The 17,849-nt window shown below is 44.7% G+C and overlaps 1 protein-coding gene across 1 annotated transcript in view; it reads left to right on the top strand.

The window, feature by feature from the left end:
* Positions 1 to 17,849, top strand: part of fam172a (family with sequence similarity 172 member A) — a 329,549-nt gene that overhangs the window by 129,635 nt on the left and 182,065 nt on the right. Inside the window, exon 7 of the mRNA XM_036979434.1 lies at positions 14,174 to 14,389. Coding sequence (XP_036835329.1) covers positions 14,174 to 14,389 — 216 coding nt within the window. The remainder of the gene's footprint in view (positions 1 to 14,173; positions 14,390 to 17,849) is intronic.

Raw genomic sequence — 17,849 nt, 5'->3', positions numbered from 1 at the left:
AGGTCTGGGGAAAAAACTGCTTATAAAACATTCTGTTTGATATCGAAATTCTTCCAACATTTAGGAAAAGTCAAGGACAGACTAAAAAAATGGAAGAGATATTTGTATTTTAAATTCATATTGAGTCAAAATGACTCACCTTGCTCTTCCAGTGTTAATACACTAACTCAACCCTTCACTTTAGCCTCTATTCGCTCTCCTCTTTATTCTCTCCCCTCTCTTTATTCTCTCTCTCTTTATTCTCTCTCTCCTCTCTTTATTCTCTCTCTCCTCTTTATTCTCTCTCTCCTCTCTTTATTCTCTCTCCTCTCTTTATTCTCTCTCCTCTCTTTATTCTCTCGCCTCTCTTTATTCTCTCTCCCCTCCTTATTCTCTCTCCTCTCTTTATTCTCTCTCCTCTCTTTATTCTCTCTCTCCCCTCCTTATTCTCTCTCCTCTCTTTATTCTCTCTCCTCTCTTTATTATCTCTCTCCCCTCCTTATTCTCTCTCCTCTCTTTATTCTCTCTCCTCTCTTTATTCTCTCTCTCCTCTTTATTCTCTCTCCTCTCTTTATTCTCTCTCCTCTCTTTATTCTCTCTCTCCTCTCTTTATTCTTTATCTCCTCTATTTATTTTCTCTCCTCTCTTTATTCTCTCTCTCCCCTCTTTATTCTCACTCTCCCCTCCTTATTCTCTCTCCTCTATTTATTCTCTCTCCTCTCTTTATTCTCTCTCCTCTCTTTATTCTCTCCTCTCTTTATTATCTCTCTCCTCTCTTTATTCTCTCTCCTCTCTTTATTCTCTCTCCTCTCTTTATTCTCTCTCCCCTCTTTATTCTCTCTCCCCTCTCTTTATTCTCTCTCCTCTCTTTATTCTCTCTCTCCTCTCTTTATTACAGTGCCTTGCGAAAGTATTCGGCCCCCTTGAACTTTGCGACCTTTTGCCACATTTCAGGCTTCAAACATAAAGATATAAAACTGTATTTTTTTGTGAAGAATCAACAACAAGTGGGACACAATCATGAAGTGGAACGACATTTATTGGATATTTCAAACTTTTTTAACAAATCAAAAACTGAAAAATTGGGCGTGCAAAATTATTCAGCCCCTTTACTTTCAGTGCAGCAAACTCTCTCCAGAAGTTCAGTGAGGATCTCTGAATGATCCAATGTTGACCTAAATGACTAATGATGATAAATACAATCCACCTGTGTGTAATCAAGTCTCCGTATAAATGCACCTGCACTGTGATAGTCTCAGGGGTCCGTTAAAAGCGCAGAGAGCATCATGAAGAACAAGGAACACACCAGGCAGGTCCGAGATACTGTTGTGAAGAAGTTTAAAGCCGGATTTGGATACAAAAAGATTTCCCAAGCTTTAAACATCCCAAGGAGCACTGTGCAAGCGATAATATTGAAATGGAAGGAGTATCAGACCACTGCAAATCTACCAATACCTGGCCGTCCCTCTAAACTTTCAGCTCATACAAGGAGAAGACTGATCAGAGATGCAGCCAAGAGGCCCATGATCACTCTGGATGAACTGCAGAGATCTACAGCTGAGGTGGGAGACTCTGTCCATAGGACAACAATCAGTCGTATATTGCACAAATCTGGCCTTTATGGAAGAGTGGCAAGAAGAAAGACATTTCTTAAAGATATCCATAAAAAGTGTTGTTCAACGTTTGCCACAAGCCACCTGGGAGACACACCAAACATGTGGAAGAAGGTGCTCTGGTCAGATGAAACCAAAATGTAACTTTTTGGCAACAATGCAAAACGTTATGTTTGGCGTAAAAGCAACACAGCTGAACACACCATCCCCACTGTCAAACATGGTGGTGGCAGCATCATGGTTTGGGACTGCTTTTCTTCAGCAGGGACAGGGAAGATGGTTAAAATTGATGGGAAGATGGATGGAGCCAAATACAGGACCATTCTGGAAGAAAACCTGATGGAGTCTGCAAAAGACCTGAGACTGGGACGGAGATTTGTCTTCCAACAAGACAATGATCCAAAACATAAAGCAAAATCTACAATGGAATGGTTCAAAAATAAACCTATCCAGGTGTTAGAATGGCCAAGTCAAAGTCCAGACCTGAATCCAATCGAGAATCTGTGGAAAGAACTGAAAACTGCTGTTCACAAATGCTCTCCATCCAACCTCACTGAGCTCGAGCTGTTTTGCAAGGAGGAATGGGAAAAAATGTCAGTCTCTCGATGTGCAAAACTGATAGAGACATACCCCAAGCAACTTACAGCTGTAATCGCAGCAAAAGGTGGCGCTACAAAGTATTAACTTAAGGGGGCTGAATAATTTTGCACGCCCAATTTTTCAGTTTTTGATTTGTTAAAAAAGTTTGAAATATCCAATAAATGTCGTTCCACTTCATGATTGTGTCCCACTTGTTGTTGATTCTTCACAAAAAAATACAGTTTTATATCTTTATGTTTGAAGCCTGAAATGTGGCAAAAGGTCGCAAAGTTCAAGGGGGCCGAATACTTTCGCAAGGCACTGTATATCCCCTCTCTTTACTCTCACCCCCTCTCTTTACTCTCTCCGCTCTTTATTCTCTCCTCTCTCCTCTCTTTAATCTCTTCCCCCTTTCTTTACTCTCTCCTCTCTTTACTCTCCCCACTCTCTTTACTCTCTCCTCTCTTTACTCTCTCTCATCTCTATTTACTCTCTCATCTCTTTACTCTCTCCCCCCTCTCTTTACTCTCTCCTCTCTTTACTCTCTCCCCGCTCTCTTTACTCTCCCCCATCTCTTTACTCTCTCCTCTCTTTATTCTCTCTCATCTGTATTTACTCTCTCATCTCTTTACTCTCTCCCCCTCTCTTTACTCTCCCCCCCATCTCTTTACTCTCTCCCCCATCTCTTTACTCTCTCCTCTCTTTACTCTCTCTCATCTCTATTTACTCTCTCATCTCTTTACTCTCTCCCCGCTCTCTTTACTCTCTCCCCTCTCTTTACTCTCTCCCCCCTCTCTTTGCTCTCTCTCCTCTCTTTACTCTCTCCCCCCTCTCTTTACTCTCTCCCCCTATCTTTACTCTCTCCTCTCTTTACTCTCCCCTCTCTTTACTCTGTCCTCTCTTTACTCTCTCTCCTCTCTTTACTCTCTCCTCTCTTTACTCTCTCCTCTCTTCACTCTCTCCCCCTATCTTTACTCTCTCTCCTCTCTTTACTCTCCCCTCTCTTTACTCTCTCCCCCCTCTCTTTACTCTCTCTCCTCTCTTTACTCTCTCCCCCTCTCGTTACTCTCTCTCCTCTCTTTACTCTCTCCTCTCTTTACTCTCTCCCCCTCTCTTTACTCTCTCCTCTCTTTACTCTCTCCCCCTCTCTTTACTCTCTCCTCTCTTTACTCTCTCCCCCCTCTCTTTACTCTCTCCTCTCTTTACTCTCTCTCCTCTCTTTACTCTCTCCCCCTCTCTTTAATCTCTCCCCCTCTCTTTATTCTCTCCCCCATCTCTTTACTCTCTCCCCCCTATCTTTACTCTCTCCTCTCTTTACTCTCCCCCTCTCTTTACTCTCTCTCTACTCTCTTTACTCTCTCTCCTCTCTTTACTCTCTCCCCCCTCTCTTTACTCTCTCTCCTCTCTTTACTCTCTCCTCCTCTCTTTACTCTCTCCCCCCTCTCTTTACTCTCTCATCTCTTTACTCTCTCCCCCCTCTCTTTACTCTCTCCTCTCTTTACTCTCTCCCCCTCTCTTTACTCTCTCCTCTCTTTACTCTCTCTCTCCTCTCTTTACTCTCTCCCCCCTCTCTTTACTCTCTCATCTCTTTACTCTCTCCCCCCTCTCTTTACTCTCTCCTCTCTTTACTCTCTCCTCTCTTTACTCTCTCTCCTCTCTTTACTCTCTCTCCTCTCTTTACTCTCTCTCATCTCTTTACTCTCTCCCCCTCTCTTTAATCTCTCCCCCTCTCTTTATTCTCTCCCCCCTCTCTTTACTCTCTCCCCCCTATCTTTACTCTCACTCCTCTCTTTACTCTCTCCTCTCTTTACTCTCCCCCTCTCTTTACTCTCTCTCCTCTCTTTACTCTCTCTCCTCTCTTTACTCTCTCCCCCTCTCTTTGCTCTCTCCTCTCTTTACTCTCTCCCCTCTCTTTGCTCTCTCTCCTCTCTTTATTCTCTCCCCCATCTCATTACTCTCTCCCCCCTATCTTTACTCTCTCCTCTCTTTACTCTCCCCCTCTCTTTACTCTCTCTCTACTCTCTTTACTCTCTCCCCCCTCTCTTTACTCTCTCTCCTCTCTTTACTCTCTCCTCCTCTCTTTACTCTCTCCCCCCTCTCTTTACTCTCTCATCTCTTAACTCGCTCCCCCCTCTCTTTACTCTCTCCTCTCTTTACTCTCTCCCCCTCTCTTTACTCTCTCTCCTCTCTTTAATCTCTCTCCTCTCTTTACTCTCTCCCCTCTCTTTGCTCTCTCTCCTCTCTTTACTCTCTCTCCCCTCTCTTTACTCTCTCTCCCCTCTCTTTACTCTCTCCCCCCTATCTTTACTCTCTCCCCCTCTCTTTACTCTCTCCCCCTCTCTTTACTCTCTCTCCTCTCTTTACTCTCTCCCCCTCTCTTTACTCTCTCCTCTCTTTACTCTCTCCCCCCTCTCTTTACTCTCTCCTCTCTTTACTCTCTCCCCCTATCGTTACTCTCTCCTCTCTTTACTCTCTCCTCCTCTCTTTACTCTCTCCCCCTCTCTTTACTCTCTCCTCTCTTTACTCTCTCCCCCTCTCTTTACTCTCTCCTCTCTTTACTCTCTCCCCCCTCTCTTTACTCTCTCCCCCCTCTCTTTACTCTCTCCTCTCTTTACTCTCTCCTCTCTTTACTCTCTCTCCTCTCTTTACTCTCTCCCCCTCTCTTTAATCTCTCCCCCTCTCTTTATTCTCTCCCCCATCTCTTTACTCTCTCCCCCCTATCTTTACTCTCTCATCTCTTTACTCTCCCCCTCTCTACTCTCTTTACTCTCTCTCCTCTCTTTACTCTCTCCCTCCTCTCTTTACTCTCTCTCCTCTCTTTACTCTCTCTTCCTCTCTTTACTCTCTCCCCACTCTCTTTACTCTCTCATCTCTTAACTCGCTCCCCCCTCTCTTTACTCTCTCCTCTCTTTACTCTCTCCCCCTCTCTTTACTCTCTCTCCTCTCTTTAATCTCTCTCCTCTCTTTACTCTCTCCCCTCTCTTTGCTCTCTCTCCTCTCTTTACTCTCTCTCCCCTCTCTTTACTCTCTCCCCCCTATCTTTACTCTCTCTCCTCTCTTTACTCTCCCCCTCTCTTTACTCTCTCCCCCTCTCTTTACTCTCTCTCCTCTCTTTACTCTCTCCCCCTCTCTTTACTCTCTCCTCTCTTTACTCTCTCCCCCCTCTCTTTACTCTCTCCTCTCTTTACTCTCTCCCCCCTCTCTTTACTCTCTCCCCCTATCGTTACTCTCTCTCCTCTCTTTACTCTCTCCCCCCTCTCTTTACTCTCTTCCCCCTCTCTTTACTCTCTCCTCTCTTTACTCTCTCTCTCCTCTCTATACTCTCTCTCCTCTCTTTACTCTCTCCCCCTCTCTTTACTCTCTCCCCCTATATTTACTCTCTCTCCTCTCTTTACTCTCTCCTCTCTTTACCCTCCCCCTCTCTTTACTGTCTCCCCCTCTCTTTACTCTCTCTCCTCTCTACTCTCTCCCCCTCTCTTTACTCTCTCCTCTCTTTACTATCTCCCCTCTCTTTACTCTCTCCCCTCTCTTTACTCTCTCCTCTCTTTACTCTCTCTCATCTCTTTACTCTCTCCCCCTCTCTTTAATCTCTCCCCCTCTCTTTATTCTCTCCCCCCTCTCTTTACTCTCTCCCCCCTATCTTTACTCTCACTCCTCTCTTTACTCTCTCCTCTCTTTACTCTCCCCCTCTCTTTACTCTCTCTCCTCTCTTTACTCTCTCTCCTCTCTTTACTCTCTCCCCCCTCTCTTTGCTCTCTCCTCTCTTTACTCTCTCCCCTCTCTTTGCTCTCTCTCCTCTCTTTATTCTCTCCCCCATCTCATTACTCTCTCCCCCCTATCTTTACTCTCTCCTCTCTTTACTCTCCCCCTCTCTTTACTCTCTCTCTACTCTCTTTACTCTCTCCCCCCTCTCTTTACTCTCTCTCCTCTCTTTACTCTCTCCTCCTCTCTTTACTCTCTCCCCCCTCTCTTTACTCTCTCATCTCTTAACTCGCTCCCCCCTCTCTTTACTCTCTCCTCTCTTTACTCTCTCCCCCTCTCTTTACTCTCTCTCCTCTCTTTAATCTCTCTCCTCTCTTTACTCTCTCCCCTCTCTTTGCTCTCTCTCCTCTCTTTACTCTCTCTCCCCTCTCTTTACTCTCTCTCCCCTCTCTTTACTCTCTCCCCCCTATCTTTACTCTCTCTCCTCTCTTTACTCTCTCCCCCTCTCTTTACTCTCTCCCCCTCTCTTTACTCTCTCTCCTCTCTTTACTCTCTCCCCCTCTCTTTACTCTCTCCTCTCTTTACTCTCTCCCCCCTCTCTTTACTCTCTCCTCTCTTTACTCTCTCCCCCTATCGTTACTCTCTCCTCTCTTTACTCTCTCCTCCTCTCTTTACTCTCTCCCCCTCTCTTTACTCTCTCCTCTCTTTACTCTCTCCCCCTCTCTTTACTCTCTCCTCTCTTTACTCTCTCCCCCCTCTCTTTACTCTCTCCCCCCTCTCTTTACTCTCTCCTCTCTTTACTCTCTCCTCTCTTTACTCTCTCTCCTCTCTTTACTCTCTCCCCCTCTCTTTAATCTCTCCCCCTCTCTTTATTCTCTCCCCCATCTCTTTACTCTCTCCCCCCTATCTTTACTCTCTCATCTCTTTACTCTCCCCCTCTCTACTCTCTTTACTCTCTCTCCTCTCTTTACTCTCTCCCTCCTCTCTTTACTCTCTCTCCTCTCTTTACTCTCTCTTCCTCTCTTTACTCTCTCCCCACTCTCTTTACTCTCTCATCTCTTAACTCGCTCCCCCCTCTCTTTACTCTCTCCTCTCTTTACTCTCTCCCCCTCTCTTTACTCTCTCTCCTCTCTTTAATCTCTCTCCTCTCTTTACTCTCTCCCCTCTCTTTGCTCTCTCTCCTCTCTTTACTCTCTCTCCCCTCTCTTTACTCTCTCCCCCCTATCTTTACTCTCTCTCCTCTCTTTACTCTCCCCCTCTCTTTACTCTCTCCCCCTCTCTTTACTCTCTCTCCTCTCTTTACTCTCTCCCCCTCTCTTTACTCTCTCCTCTCTTTACTCTCTCCCCCCTCTCTTTACTCTCTCCTCTCTTTACTCTCTCCCCCCTCTCTTTACTCTCTCCCCCTATCGTTACTCTCTCTCCTCTCTTTACTCTCTCCCCCCTCTCTTTACTCTCTTCCCCCTCTCTTTACTCTCTCCTCTCTTTACTCTCTCTCTCCTCTCTATACTCTCTCTCCTCTCTTTACTCTCTCCCCCTCTCTTTACTCTCTCCCCCTATATTTACTCTCTCTCCTCTCTTTACTCTCTCCTCTCTTTACCCTCCCCCTCTCTTTACTGTCTCCCCCTCTCTTTACTCTCTCTCCTCTCTACTCTCTCCCCCTCTCTTTACTCTCTCCTCTCTTTACTATCTCCCCTCTCTTTACTCTCTCCCCTCTCTTTACTCTCTCCTCTCTTTACTCTCTCTCCTCTCTTTACTCTCTCCTCTCTTTACTCTCTCCCCCCTCCCTTTACTCTCTCACCCCTCTCTTTACTCTCTCCTCTCTTTACTCTCTCTCCTCTCTTTACTCTCTCATCTCTTTACTCTCTCCCCCTCTCTTTACTCTCTCCTCTCTTTACTCTCTCCTCTCTTTACTCTCTCTCACCTCTATTTACTCTCTCCTCCTCTCTTTACTCTCTCCCCCCTCTATTTACCCTCTCCTCTCTTTACTCTCTCCTCTCTTTACTCTCCCCTCTTTTTAATATCTCCCCCTCTCTTTACTCTCTCCGCTCTTTACTCTCTCCTCTCTCCTCTCTTTAATCGCTCCCCCCTCTCTTTACTCTCCCATCTCTTTACTCTCTCCTCCTCTCTTTACTCTCTCCCCCCTCTCTTTACTCTCTATCCTCTCTTTACTCTCTCCCCCCTCTCTTTGCTCTCTCTCCTCTCTTTACTCTCTCTCCCCTCTCTTTACTCTCTCCCCCCTATCTTTACTCTCTCTCCTCTCTTTACTCTCCCCCTCTCTTTACTCTCTCCCCCCTCTCGTTACTCTCTCTCCTCTCTTTACTCTCTCCTCTCTTTACTCTCTCCCCCTCTCTTTACTCTCTCCTCTCTTTACTCTCTCCCCCCTCTCTTTACTCTCTCCCCCCTCTCTTTACTCTCTCCTCTCTTTACTCTCTCCCCCTCTCTTTAATCTCTCCCCCTCTCTTTATTCTCTCCCCCATCTCTTTACTCTCTCCCCCCTATCTTTACTCTCTCCTCTCTTTACTCTACCCCTCTCTTTACTCTCTCTCTACTCTCTTTACTCTCTCTCCTCTCTTTACTCTCTCCCCCCTCTCTTTACTCTCTCTCCTCTCTTTACTCTCTCCTCCTCTCTTTACTCTCTCCCCCCTCTCTTTACTCTCTCATCTCTTTACTCTCTCCCCCCTCTCTTTACTCTCTCCTCTCTTTACTCTCTCCCCCTCTCTTTACTCTCTCCTCTCTTTACTCTCTCTCTCCTCTCTTTACTCTCTCCCCCCTCTCTTTACTCTCTCCTCTCTTTACTCTCTCCTCTCTTTACTCTCTCTCCTCTCTTTACTCTCTCCCCCTCTCTTTAATCTCTCCCCCTCACTTTAATCTCTCCCCCTCACTTTATTCTCTCCCCCCTCTCTTTACTCTCTCCCCCCTATCTTTACTCTCACTCCTCTCTTTACTCTCTCCTCTCTTTACTCTCCCCCCTCTCTTTACTCTCTCTCCTCTCTTTACTCTCTCTCCTCTCTTTACTCTCTCCCCCCTCTCTTTGCTCTCTCCTCTCTTTACTCTCTCCCCCCTCTCTTTACTCTCTCCCCCCTCTCTTTACTCTCTCTCTCCTCTCTATACTCTCTCTCCTCTCTATACTCTCTCTCCTCTCTTTACTCTCTCCCCCTCTCTTTACTCTCTCCCCTCTCTTTACTCTTTCCCCCCTCTCTTTACTCTCTCCCCCTCTCTTTACTCTCTCATATCTTTACTCTATCCCCCCTCTCTTTTCTCTCTCCTCTCTTTACTCTCTCCCCCTCTCTTTACTCTCTCCTCTCTTTACTCTCTCCCCTCTCTTTACTCTCTCCCCCCTCTCTTTACTCTATCCCCCCTCTCTTTACTCTCTCATATCTTTACTCTATCCCCCCTCTCTTTACTCTCTCCTCTCTTTACTCTCTCCCCCCTCTCTTTACTCTCTCCTCTCTTTACTCTCTCCCCCCTCTCTTTACTCTCTCCTCTCTTTACTCTCTCCCCCCTCTCTTTACTCTCTCCTCTCTTTCCTCTCTCTCTCCTCTCTTTCCTCTCTCTCTCCTCTCTATACTCTCTCTCCTCTCTTTACTCTCTCCCCCTCTCTTTACTCTCTCCCCCCTCTCTTTACTCTCTCATCTCTTTACTCTCTCCCCCCTCTCTTTACTCTCTCCCCCCTCTCTTTACTCTCTCCTCTCTTTACTCTCCCCCCTCTCTTTACTCTCTCCCCACTCTATATGTGTTTGCTGCTGGACAGAACAGGGTCAGAGACACATGGAGAGACACAGAGACTAATGTTTGATTGACACCGCCCAAACCTTTCTCTGTTGACATCAATTCTGGTTTCGGACTTGGTCGAGAACCCTTGGCCTTACTGCACAAGTCTAGGATGCTGGGGACACAGGTCCCCTTCACAGTAATGTGCTTCAGGGTGACTTGGCACCAGTAAGGGTTATCCACCATTAGCACTGGAAGGACTAGGGCACAGAGGGCTAACATTTGTTTAGTAGGCCTAATGTTGTCAACCTATTAACACTTTTCCCTGTGTGCTGCGTGGATCTGAGGCATAAGGATGGATGGGCTGAACACTTGTCAATCTCTCTCTTACCCTATCCATCTCCCCTATCTTTGTTTTTGTCTCTCACTCTCTCTTTCCATCTACCTCCATCCATCCTAATCCTTTGTCTAGTTTATTCTCTCTCTCTCTGTCTCGTTCCTCATTCCTTCGTGATTCAGAAGAAGACAGTGTTACCAGTCAGTTTTCCAGCCTACCACTAGTGGGCAGTGGCACAAAGCCTGAATGGACCTCTTCTCCTCTCCTATTCTCTCTTCTCTTCTCCTATTCTCTCTTTTCTCCTGTTCTCTCTTCTCCTATTCTCTCCCTTCTCTTCTCCTATTCTCTCTCTTCTCTTCTCCTATTCTCTCTCTTCTCTTCTCCTATTGTGTCTCTTCTCCTCTCATATTCTCTCTCTTCTCCTCTCCTATTCTCTCCTATTCTCTTCTCCTATTTTCTCCTATTCTCTCTCTTCTCCTATTCTCTCCTTTCTCTTCTCATATTCTCTCTCTTCTCTTCTCCTATTCTCTCCCTTCTCTTCTCCTATTCTCTCTCTTCTCTTCTCCTATTCTCCCCCTTCTCTTCTCCTATTCTCCCCCTTGTCTTCTCATATTCTCTCTCTTCTCTTCTCCTATTCTGTCTCTTCTCCTCTCCTATTCTCTCTCTTATCATCTCCTATTCTCTCTCTTATCCTCTCCTATTCTCTCTTCTCATATTCTCTCTCTTCTCTTCTATTCTCTCTCTCCTCTTCTCCTCTCCTATTCTCTCTCTTCTCCTCTCCTATTCTGTCTCTTCTCCTCTCCAATTATGTCCCTTCTCTACTCCTATTCTCTCTCTTCTCCTCTCCTATTCTGTCTTTTTTCTACTCCTATTCTGTCTCTTCTCCTCTCCTATTCTGTCTCTTCTCCTCTCCTATTCTCTCTCTTCTCCTCTCCTATTCTCTCTCTTCTCCTCTCCTATTCTCTCTTCTCCTCTCCTATTCTCTCCTCTCCTATTCTGTCTCCTCTCCTATCTTCTCCTTTCCTCTCCTATTTTCTCCTCTCCTATTCTCTCTCTTATCATCTCCTATTCTGTCTCTCCTCTTCTCCTATTCTGTCTCTTCTCTTCTCCAATTATTTTTCTTCTCCAATTCTATCTTTTCTCCTCTCCTATTCTCTCTTTTCTTCTCCTCTCCTATTCTCTCTTTTCTTCTCCTATCCTATTCTCTCCTCCTCTCTCTCTTCTCCTCTCCTATTCTCTTCTCCTCTCCTATTCTCTCCCCCTCTCTCTCTTCTCCTCTCCTATTCTCTCACATTTTCCTTTTTTCTCCCTTCTTCCTCTCCTCGTCCTCTCCGGTCGTAAGGTCCATGTGAACTACTCCATGGTGGCTCTGCCAACAAAGACAGCCCTGAGCCTGTAGCTGGGGCCTGTAGCTGAGCCTCTTTAATAGAACCTGGCCCATTACTTTACCACTCCTCCCTCTCAGTGCAGATAGCTAGTATGCCCAAAAGAGGAGAAAAGAAGACAGCTCCTTCCCTCCCAGCTCAGCTCCAAGCCCAGGTGGTGCTGTGCCGTGCGGGGCCGTGCCTGGCCGTATGTGCAGCTCTAACGCACAGGAAGAAAACTCACAAATTCCATAGCCAACAGCCTAAGGAACTCCTAACTATAGAATCCCATCCGCTTTCTAATAAAGGGTTCCTTATTAAGAGTGGCCGTCGACATGTGTGGTTTGACGATTTATATGCATTTCTAGTATAATATGTAGAATAATGGATTTTCTAGGATTGTCCGTTAGATGTATTTTTTACAGGTGATGTTTGAGTCATTATAATGAACAGCTGTGATTTACCTGGGATATGTGTTCCTTTAGTTCTGTAATGTGCTTATTATTTTGATAGGAAATAAGAAAAACAGATATCTTTCATTTAATCTGCTTTGTTTCATTGGCCATCCTCTCTTTTTGGTCTTAATATTGTGATTAAATTAATTTGTACTTCAAATTCTATTGTACATCTTCCTTAAAAAGGTCTCAGATTATATAAAAAAAAAACGTTTTTAAAGTATTTAATTTATAGTTTTTCATTCACAATCTTTTTCTAGGAGTTTAAGTGTTTCAGTCAAAGATTTAGTTAAGTAGTTTTGACCTAAAACACAGAAACAGTTGCTAATAAAGTAAGCCCTTCATTTACTTATTCACTGCTGCAATTTGTTCAGATTTGTCTCACTTGGTTTGGACAATCTGAAAGTTTGATTCTAATACGCCTGGGGAGAGGAGGGGGCTCTGGCTAAATGAGTCGGTCGTTGACAGGGTGTGAGAATAACAATCATTTGCAACGTGTGAAACTGTCATTTTGCTGTTGTCAACATACACCAGGTGCTCAGGGCAGGTTTGACGTCGATGGTTGGAGGAGGGACACACACATTGTGTTAACACATATTAAAAGGAGGAGGGACACATTGTGTTAACACATATTAAAAGGAGGAGGGACACATTGTGTTAACACATATTAAAAGGAGGAGGGACACATTGTGTTAACACATATTAAAAGGAGGAGGGACACATTGTGTTAACACATATTAAAAGGAGGAGGGACACATTGTGTTAACACATATTAAAAGGAGGAGGGACACATTGTGTTAACACATATTAAAAGGAGGAGGGACACATTGTGTTAACACATATTAAAAGGAGGAGGGACACATTGTGTTAACACATATTAAAAGGAGGAGGGACACATTGTGTTAACACATATTAAAAGGAGGAGGGACACATTGTGTTAACACATATTAAAAAGGAGGAGGGACACATTGTGTTAACACATATTAAAAGGAGGAGGGACACATTGTGTTAACACATATTAAAAGGAGGAGGGACACATTGTGTTAACACATATTAAAAGGAGGAGGGACACATTGTGTTAACACATATTAAAAGGAGGAGGGACACATTGTGTTAACACATTAAAAGGAGGAGGGACACATTGTGTTAACACATATTAAAAAGGAGGAGGGACACATTGTGTTAACACATATTAAAAGGAGGAGGGACACATTGTGTTAACACATTAAAAGGAGGAGGGACACATTGTGTTAACACATATTAAAAGGAGGAGGGACACATTGTGTTAACACATTAAAAGGAGGAGGGACACATTGTGTTAACACATATTAAAAGGAGGAGGGACACATTGTGTTAACACATATTAAAAGGAGGAGGGACACTTTGTGTTAACACATATTAAAAGGAGGAGGGACACATTGTGTTAACACATATTAAAAGGAGGAGGGACACATTGTGTTAACACATATTAAAAGGAGGAGGGACACATTGTGTTAACACATATTAAAAGGAGGAGGGACACATTGTGTTAACACATATTAAAAGGAGGAGGGACACATTGTGTTAACACATATTAAAAGGAGGAGGGACACATTGTGTTAACACATATTAAAAGGAGGAGGGACACATTGTGTTAACACATATTAAAAGGAGGAGACGTGCTGCCGTCTGTAGACGGGGTGCTTGATGGCGACTCTGGGAGGAATCAGAAAAACATTTCCTCTCTAACTCCTACACTCGTCTTCTAAAAAGCCTTTTTGACAGACAGATCTGTGTGTGTGTGTACGTACAGAGGGGAAGTGTGTGTGTGTGTGTGTGTGTGTGTGTGTACGTACAGAGGGGGAGTGTGTGAAGTGCAGCCAAAGTGGAACAGGAATCCCTCCGTTTCCTCCTTTCGTTTCAGAGTGCTTGGATAATAAACACACTTAATTAAAAATGACTTCAGAGTTGAAGAAGTCACTTAGGCCCTGTGAAAACTTCCCCAGACCACAATAGGTTCTGCCTATTTCAATTCACATGATCTTTTTCCCTGCTTAATTTTACAGCATATTTTAAAACTATTTTCATTTATTTCTATGCATTAACGTTTAGTTTCTGTTATTAATTTCACATCTTAACATTACGAAACATTCATTGCTGTGTACATTATCATATTTTTCTTGTGTTTGGTAGTAAGTTGCTAAAACAATGGATATGAAGTTATCCCAATTCAAAGGTACCACACGTATGTGTCGGCCCTAACACTTGAGTTAAGTGATGGATGGATCGATTAGAAGTTGAAAAGTGACAGACACATGGCCTTTGGACTCACTAAGTGCTATTCACTGGCTAAGACACACACACACATACACATACACACATACACATTTACAAGTCGGAGGAAAGTCTGTGGACTCTTAACAAACGTGTGTGTGTTGTTGTGTTGTCTTCCAGGAGGGTTACGGTGTGATGGTGCTCAACCCCAATGAGAACCACCTGGAGGTGGAGAGGCCGGCCAAGCCCACCCCCCTGCCCTCCCCCGAGGCCTCGGACGAACCCGCCGAGAAGAGAGAGCGCAAGGACGACCGGGAGAGCAAGAAGAAGAGGGACTTCTACGAGAAGTACCGCAACCCGCAGAAGGAGAGGGAGACAGAGCAGATCCCCATACGGGTGAGCGAGGGAGGGGTGATGGAGGGTGGGGGGGGGGGTGGGGGGGGGCATAAAAGCTGCAGACGGGGAGGTTAATGGGTGGAGTTGGGATCGAGGCAGTTAGGAAGAGGGTGATGGATAGATGCAAGTGTAGAAAGGGTTGTGGGTGGGGTTGGGAGAGAGTGAGAGAAGGAAAGAAAGAGGGGCTGTTTGTGGCCAGGCTGTGGTGTGTTTGGCCATGCTCCAGTATGCTCTCAGTGTGTGAGTGTTAACCACATGACACTCTTCCTTCTCTCACTCGCTCTTCCTCCCTCTCTCCCTGGTCAGAGCAGCTTTGTCCCCTTACACCACGGTTGACCGATGGAATTATTATCTGTGGAACACACACTCTGTAAACACGCACACCCAGCGTTCTGATCATGGCCCATAGACCATCTTTTAACCACACACACACACACTTTGGCCACCTTGCCGTACACTCAGACACAAGAAGGGAATATTGCAGTGATCAAAATAAATGTCCGCCATGATGACAAACAGAAACAAAGGTTCCTCAACCCAGCCCTTCTGTCAAACCTAACAGAAGTTGATGAAAGTCACGTCATCTTCAAGTCTTTGACAGCTTATCCATCCACACAGACCTTGTCTCTCGACGTCCAACAGGTGCAGTGGCCAGTGTGTGGGGTATTTGGGAGTTTTAATGTGTTGAGAATGTGATAGAGGACTAGCCTCTTTGTCTCATCACAGTTGTTGGCTGTAGCGCTCACACCAATGTGGGTGGGTGTGTGTGTGCACGTGCATGTCCCAGCGTTTGTTTGTGCGTGCGTGCGTGTATGGTGTGTGTACATGCATGCGTATGCAGCGCGTGTGTGTGAGATGTCACTGTCGTCTCTGACAGGCCTAGTGGTCTCGGTGGGACTGATGGGCGGTGTGTGAGCTGTCAGCACTGCCTCTTCTCCCTGCCTGTCTCTCCTGACACTATCTCTACACACACTAATAGGGGCTCATTAGCAGTAGCCGATTAGCTCCCTCTGTCATAAAAGATGGCTTAAAGCCCCTTATCATCACTAACTATCTATCATCTATCTATCTCTCCCCCTTTGTATCTCAGGCTGACTTTAGACTTTTTTGCTGTGAACATACTGAAGTAATGTGAATGTTGATTGAAATACAACAGAAAAACAAAACATTTGCACGTGGGTACATATGCACACACACACACACACACACACACACACACACACACACACACACACACACACACACACACACACACACACACACACACACACACACACACACACACACACACACACACACACACACACACACACACACACACATTATAAGACAAGGGTTAAGACTCAAGTGTCATATTCATGTGTTTAAAAGATCTGTGATGATGATCTTGCGTGTCTGTAAGTGTTAGAAATAGAGAGGTCAGAGCAGAGAGAGATGTGTGATCATATCAGCAGAGATATAGAGCTGTGTGATCATATCAGCAGAGAGAGATGTGTGATCATATCAGCAGAGATATAGAGCTGTGTGATCATATCAACAGAGATATAGAGCTGTGTGATCATATCAGCAGAGATATAAAGCTGTGTGATCATATCAGCAGAGATATAGAGCTGTGTGATCTTATCAGCAGAGATATAGAGCTGTGTGATCATATCAGCAGAGATATAAAGCTGTGTGATCATATCAGCAGAGATATAGAGCTGTGTGATCATATCAACAGAGATATAGAGCTGTATGATCATATCAGCAGAGAGAGATGTGTGATCATATCAGCAGAGAGAGATGTGTGAGCATATCAGCAGAGAGATAGAGATGTGTGATCATATCAGCAGAGAGAGAGAGAGATGTGTGATCATATCAGCAGAGAGAGATGTGTGATCATATCAGCAGAGAGAGATGTGTGAGCATATCAGCAGAGAGAGAGAAAGATGTGTGAGCATATCAGCAGAGAGAGAGAGAGATGTGTGATCATATCAGCAGAGAGAGAGAGGTGTGATCATATCAGCAGAGAGAGAGAGATGTGTGATCATATCAGCAGAGAGAGATGTGTGAGCATATCAGCAGAGAGAGAGAGAGATGTGTGATCATATCAGCAGAGAGAGAGAGATGTGTGATCATATCAGCAGAGAGAGAGAGATGTGTGATCATATCAGCAGAGAGAGAGAGATGTGTGATCATATCAGCAGAGAGAGAGATGTGTGGTCATATCAGAGATATAGAGCTGTGTGATCATATCAGCAGAGAGAGAGATGTGTGATCATATCAGCAGAGAGAGAGAGATGTGTGATCATATCAGCAGAGAGAGAGATGTGTGATCATATCAGCAGAGAGAGAGAGATGTGTGATCATATCAGCAGAGAGAGAGATGTGTGATCATATCAGCAGAGAGAGATGTGTGATCATATCAGCAGAGAGAGATGTGTGATCATATCAGCAGAGAGAGAGATGTGTGATCATATCAGCAGAGAGAGATGTGTGATCATATCAGCAGAGAGAGATGTGTGATCATATCAGAAGAGATACAGTGGGGCAAAAAAGTATTTAGTCAGCCACCAATTGTGCAAGTTCTCTCACTTAAAAAGATGAGAGAGGCCTGTAATTTTCATCATAGGTACACTTCAACTATGACAGACAAAATGAGGGGGAAAAAATCCAGAAAATCACATTGTAGGATTTTTAATGAATTTATTTGCAAATTATCAGCAGATGTGTGATCATATCAGCAGAGAGAGAGAGAGATGTGTGAGCATATCAGCAGAGAGAGAGAGATGTGTGATCATATCAGCAGAGAGAGAGAGATGTGTGATCATATCAGCAGAGAGAGAGATAGATGTGTGATCATATCAGCAGAGAGAGATGTGTGATCATATCAGCAGAGAGAGATGTGTGAGCATATCAGCAGAGAGAGAGAGAGATGTGTGATCATATCAGCAGAGAGAGAGAGATGTTTGATCATATCAGCAGAGAGAGAGAGGTGTGATCATATCAGCAGAGAGAGAGAGATGTGTGATCATATCAGCAGAGAGAGATGTGTGAGCATATCAGCAGAGAGAGAGAGAGATGTGTGATCATATCAGCAGAGAGAGAGAGATGTGTGATCATATCAGCAGAGAGAGAGAGAGATGTGTGATCATATCAGCAGAGAGAGAGAGATGTGTGATCATATCAGCAGAGAGAGAGATGTGTGGTCATATCAGAGATATAGAGCTGTGTGATCATATCAGCAGAGAGAGAGATGTGTGATCATATCAGCAGAGAGAGAGAGATGTGTGATCATATCAGCAGAGAGAGAGATGTGTGATCATATCAGCAGAGAGAGAGAGATGTGTGATCATATCAGCAGAGAGAGAGATGTGTGATCATATCAGCAGAGAGAGATGTGTGATCATATCAGCAGAGAGAGATGTGTGATCATATCAGCAGAGAGAGAGATGTGTGATCATATCAGCAGAGAGAGATG

This window comes from Oncorhynchus mykiss, chromosome 6, assembly GCF_013265735.2.
Source record: "Oncorhynchus mykiss isolate Arlee chromosome 6, USDA_OmykA_1.1, whole genome shotgun sequence".
In the NCBI taxonomy this organism is placed as follows: Eukaryota; Metazoa; Chordata; class Actinopteri; order Salmoniformes; family Salmonidae; genus Oncorhynchus; species Oncorhynchus mykiss.
The sequence above is the reverse complement of the archived record's forward strand: the minus strand, read 5'-3'. Positions and strand labels throughout refer to the sequence as shown.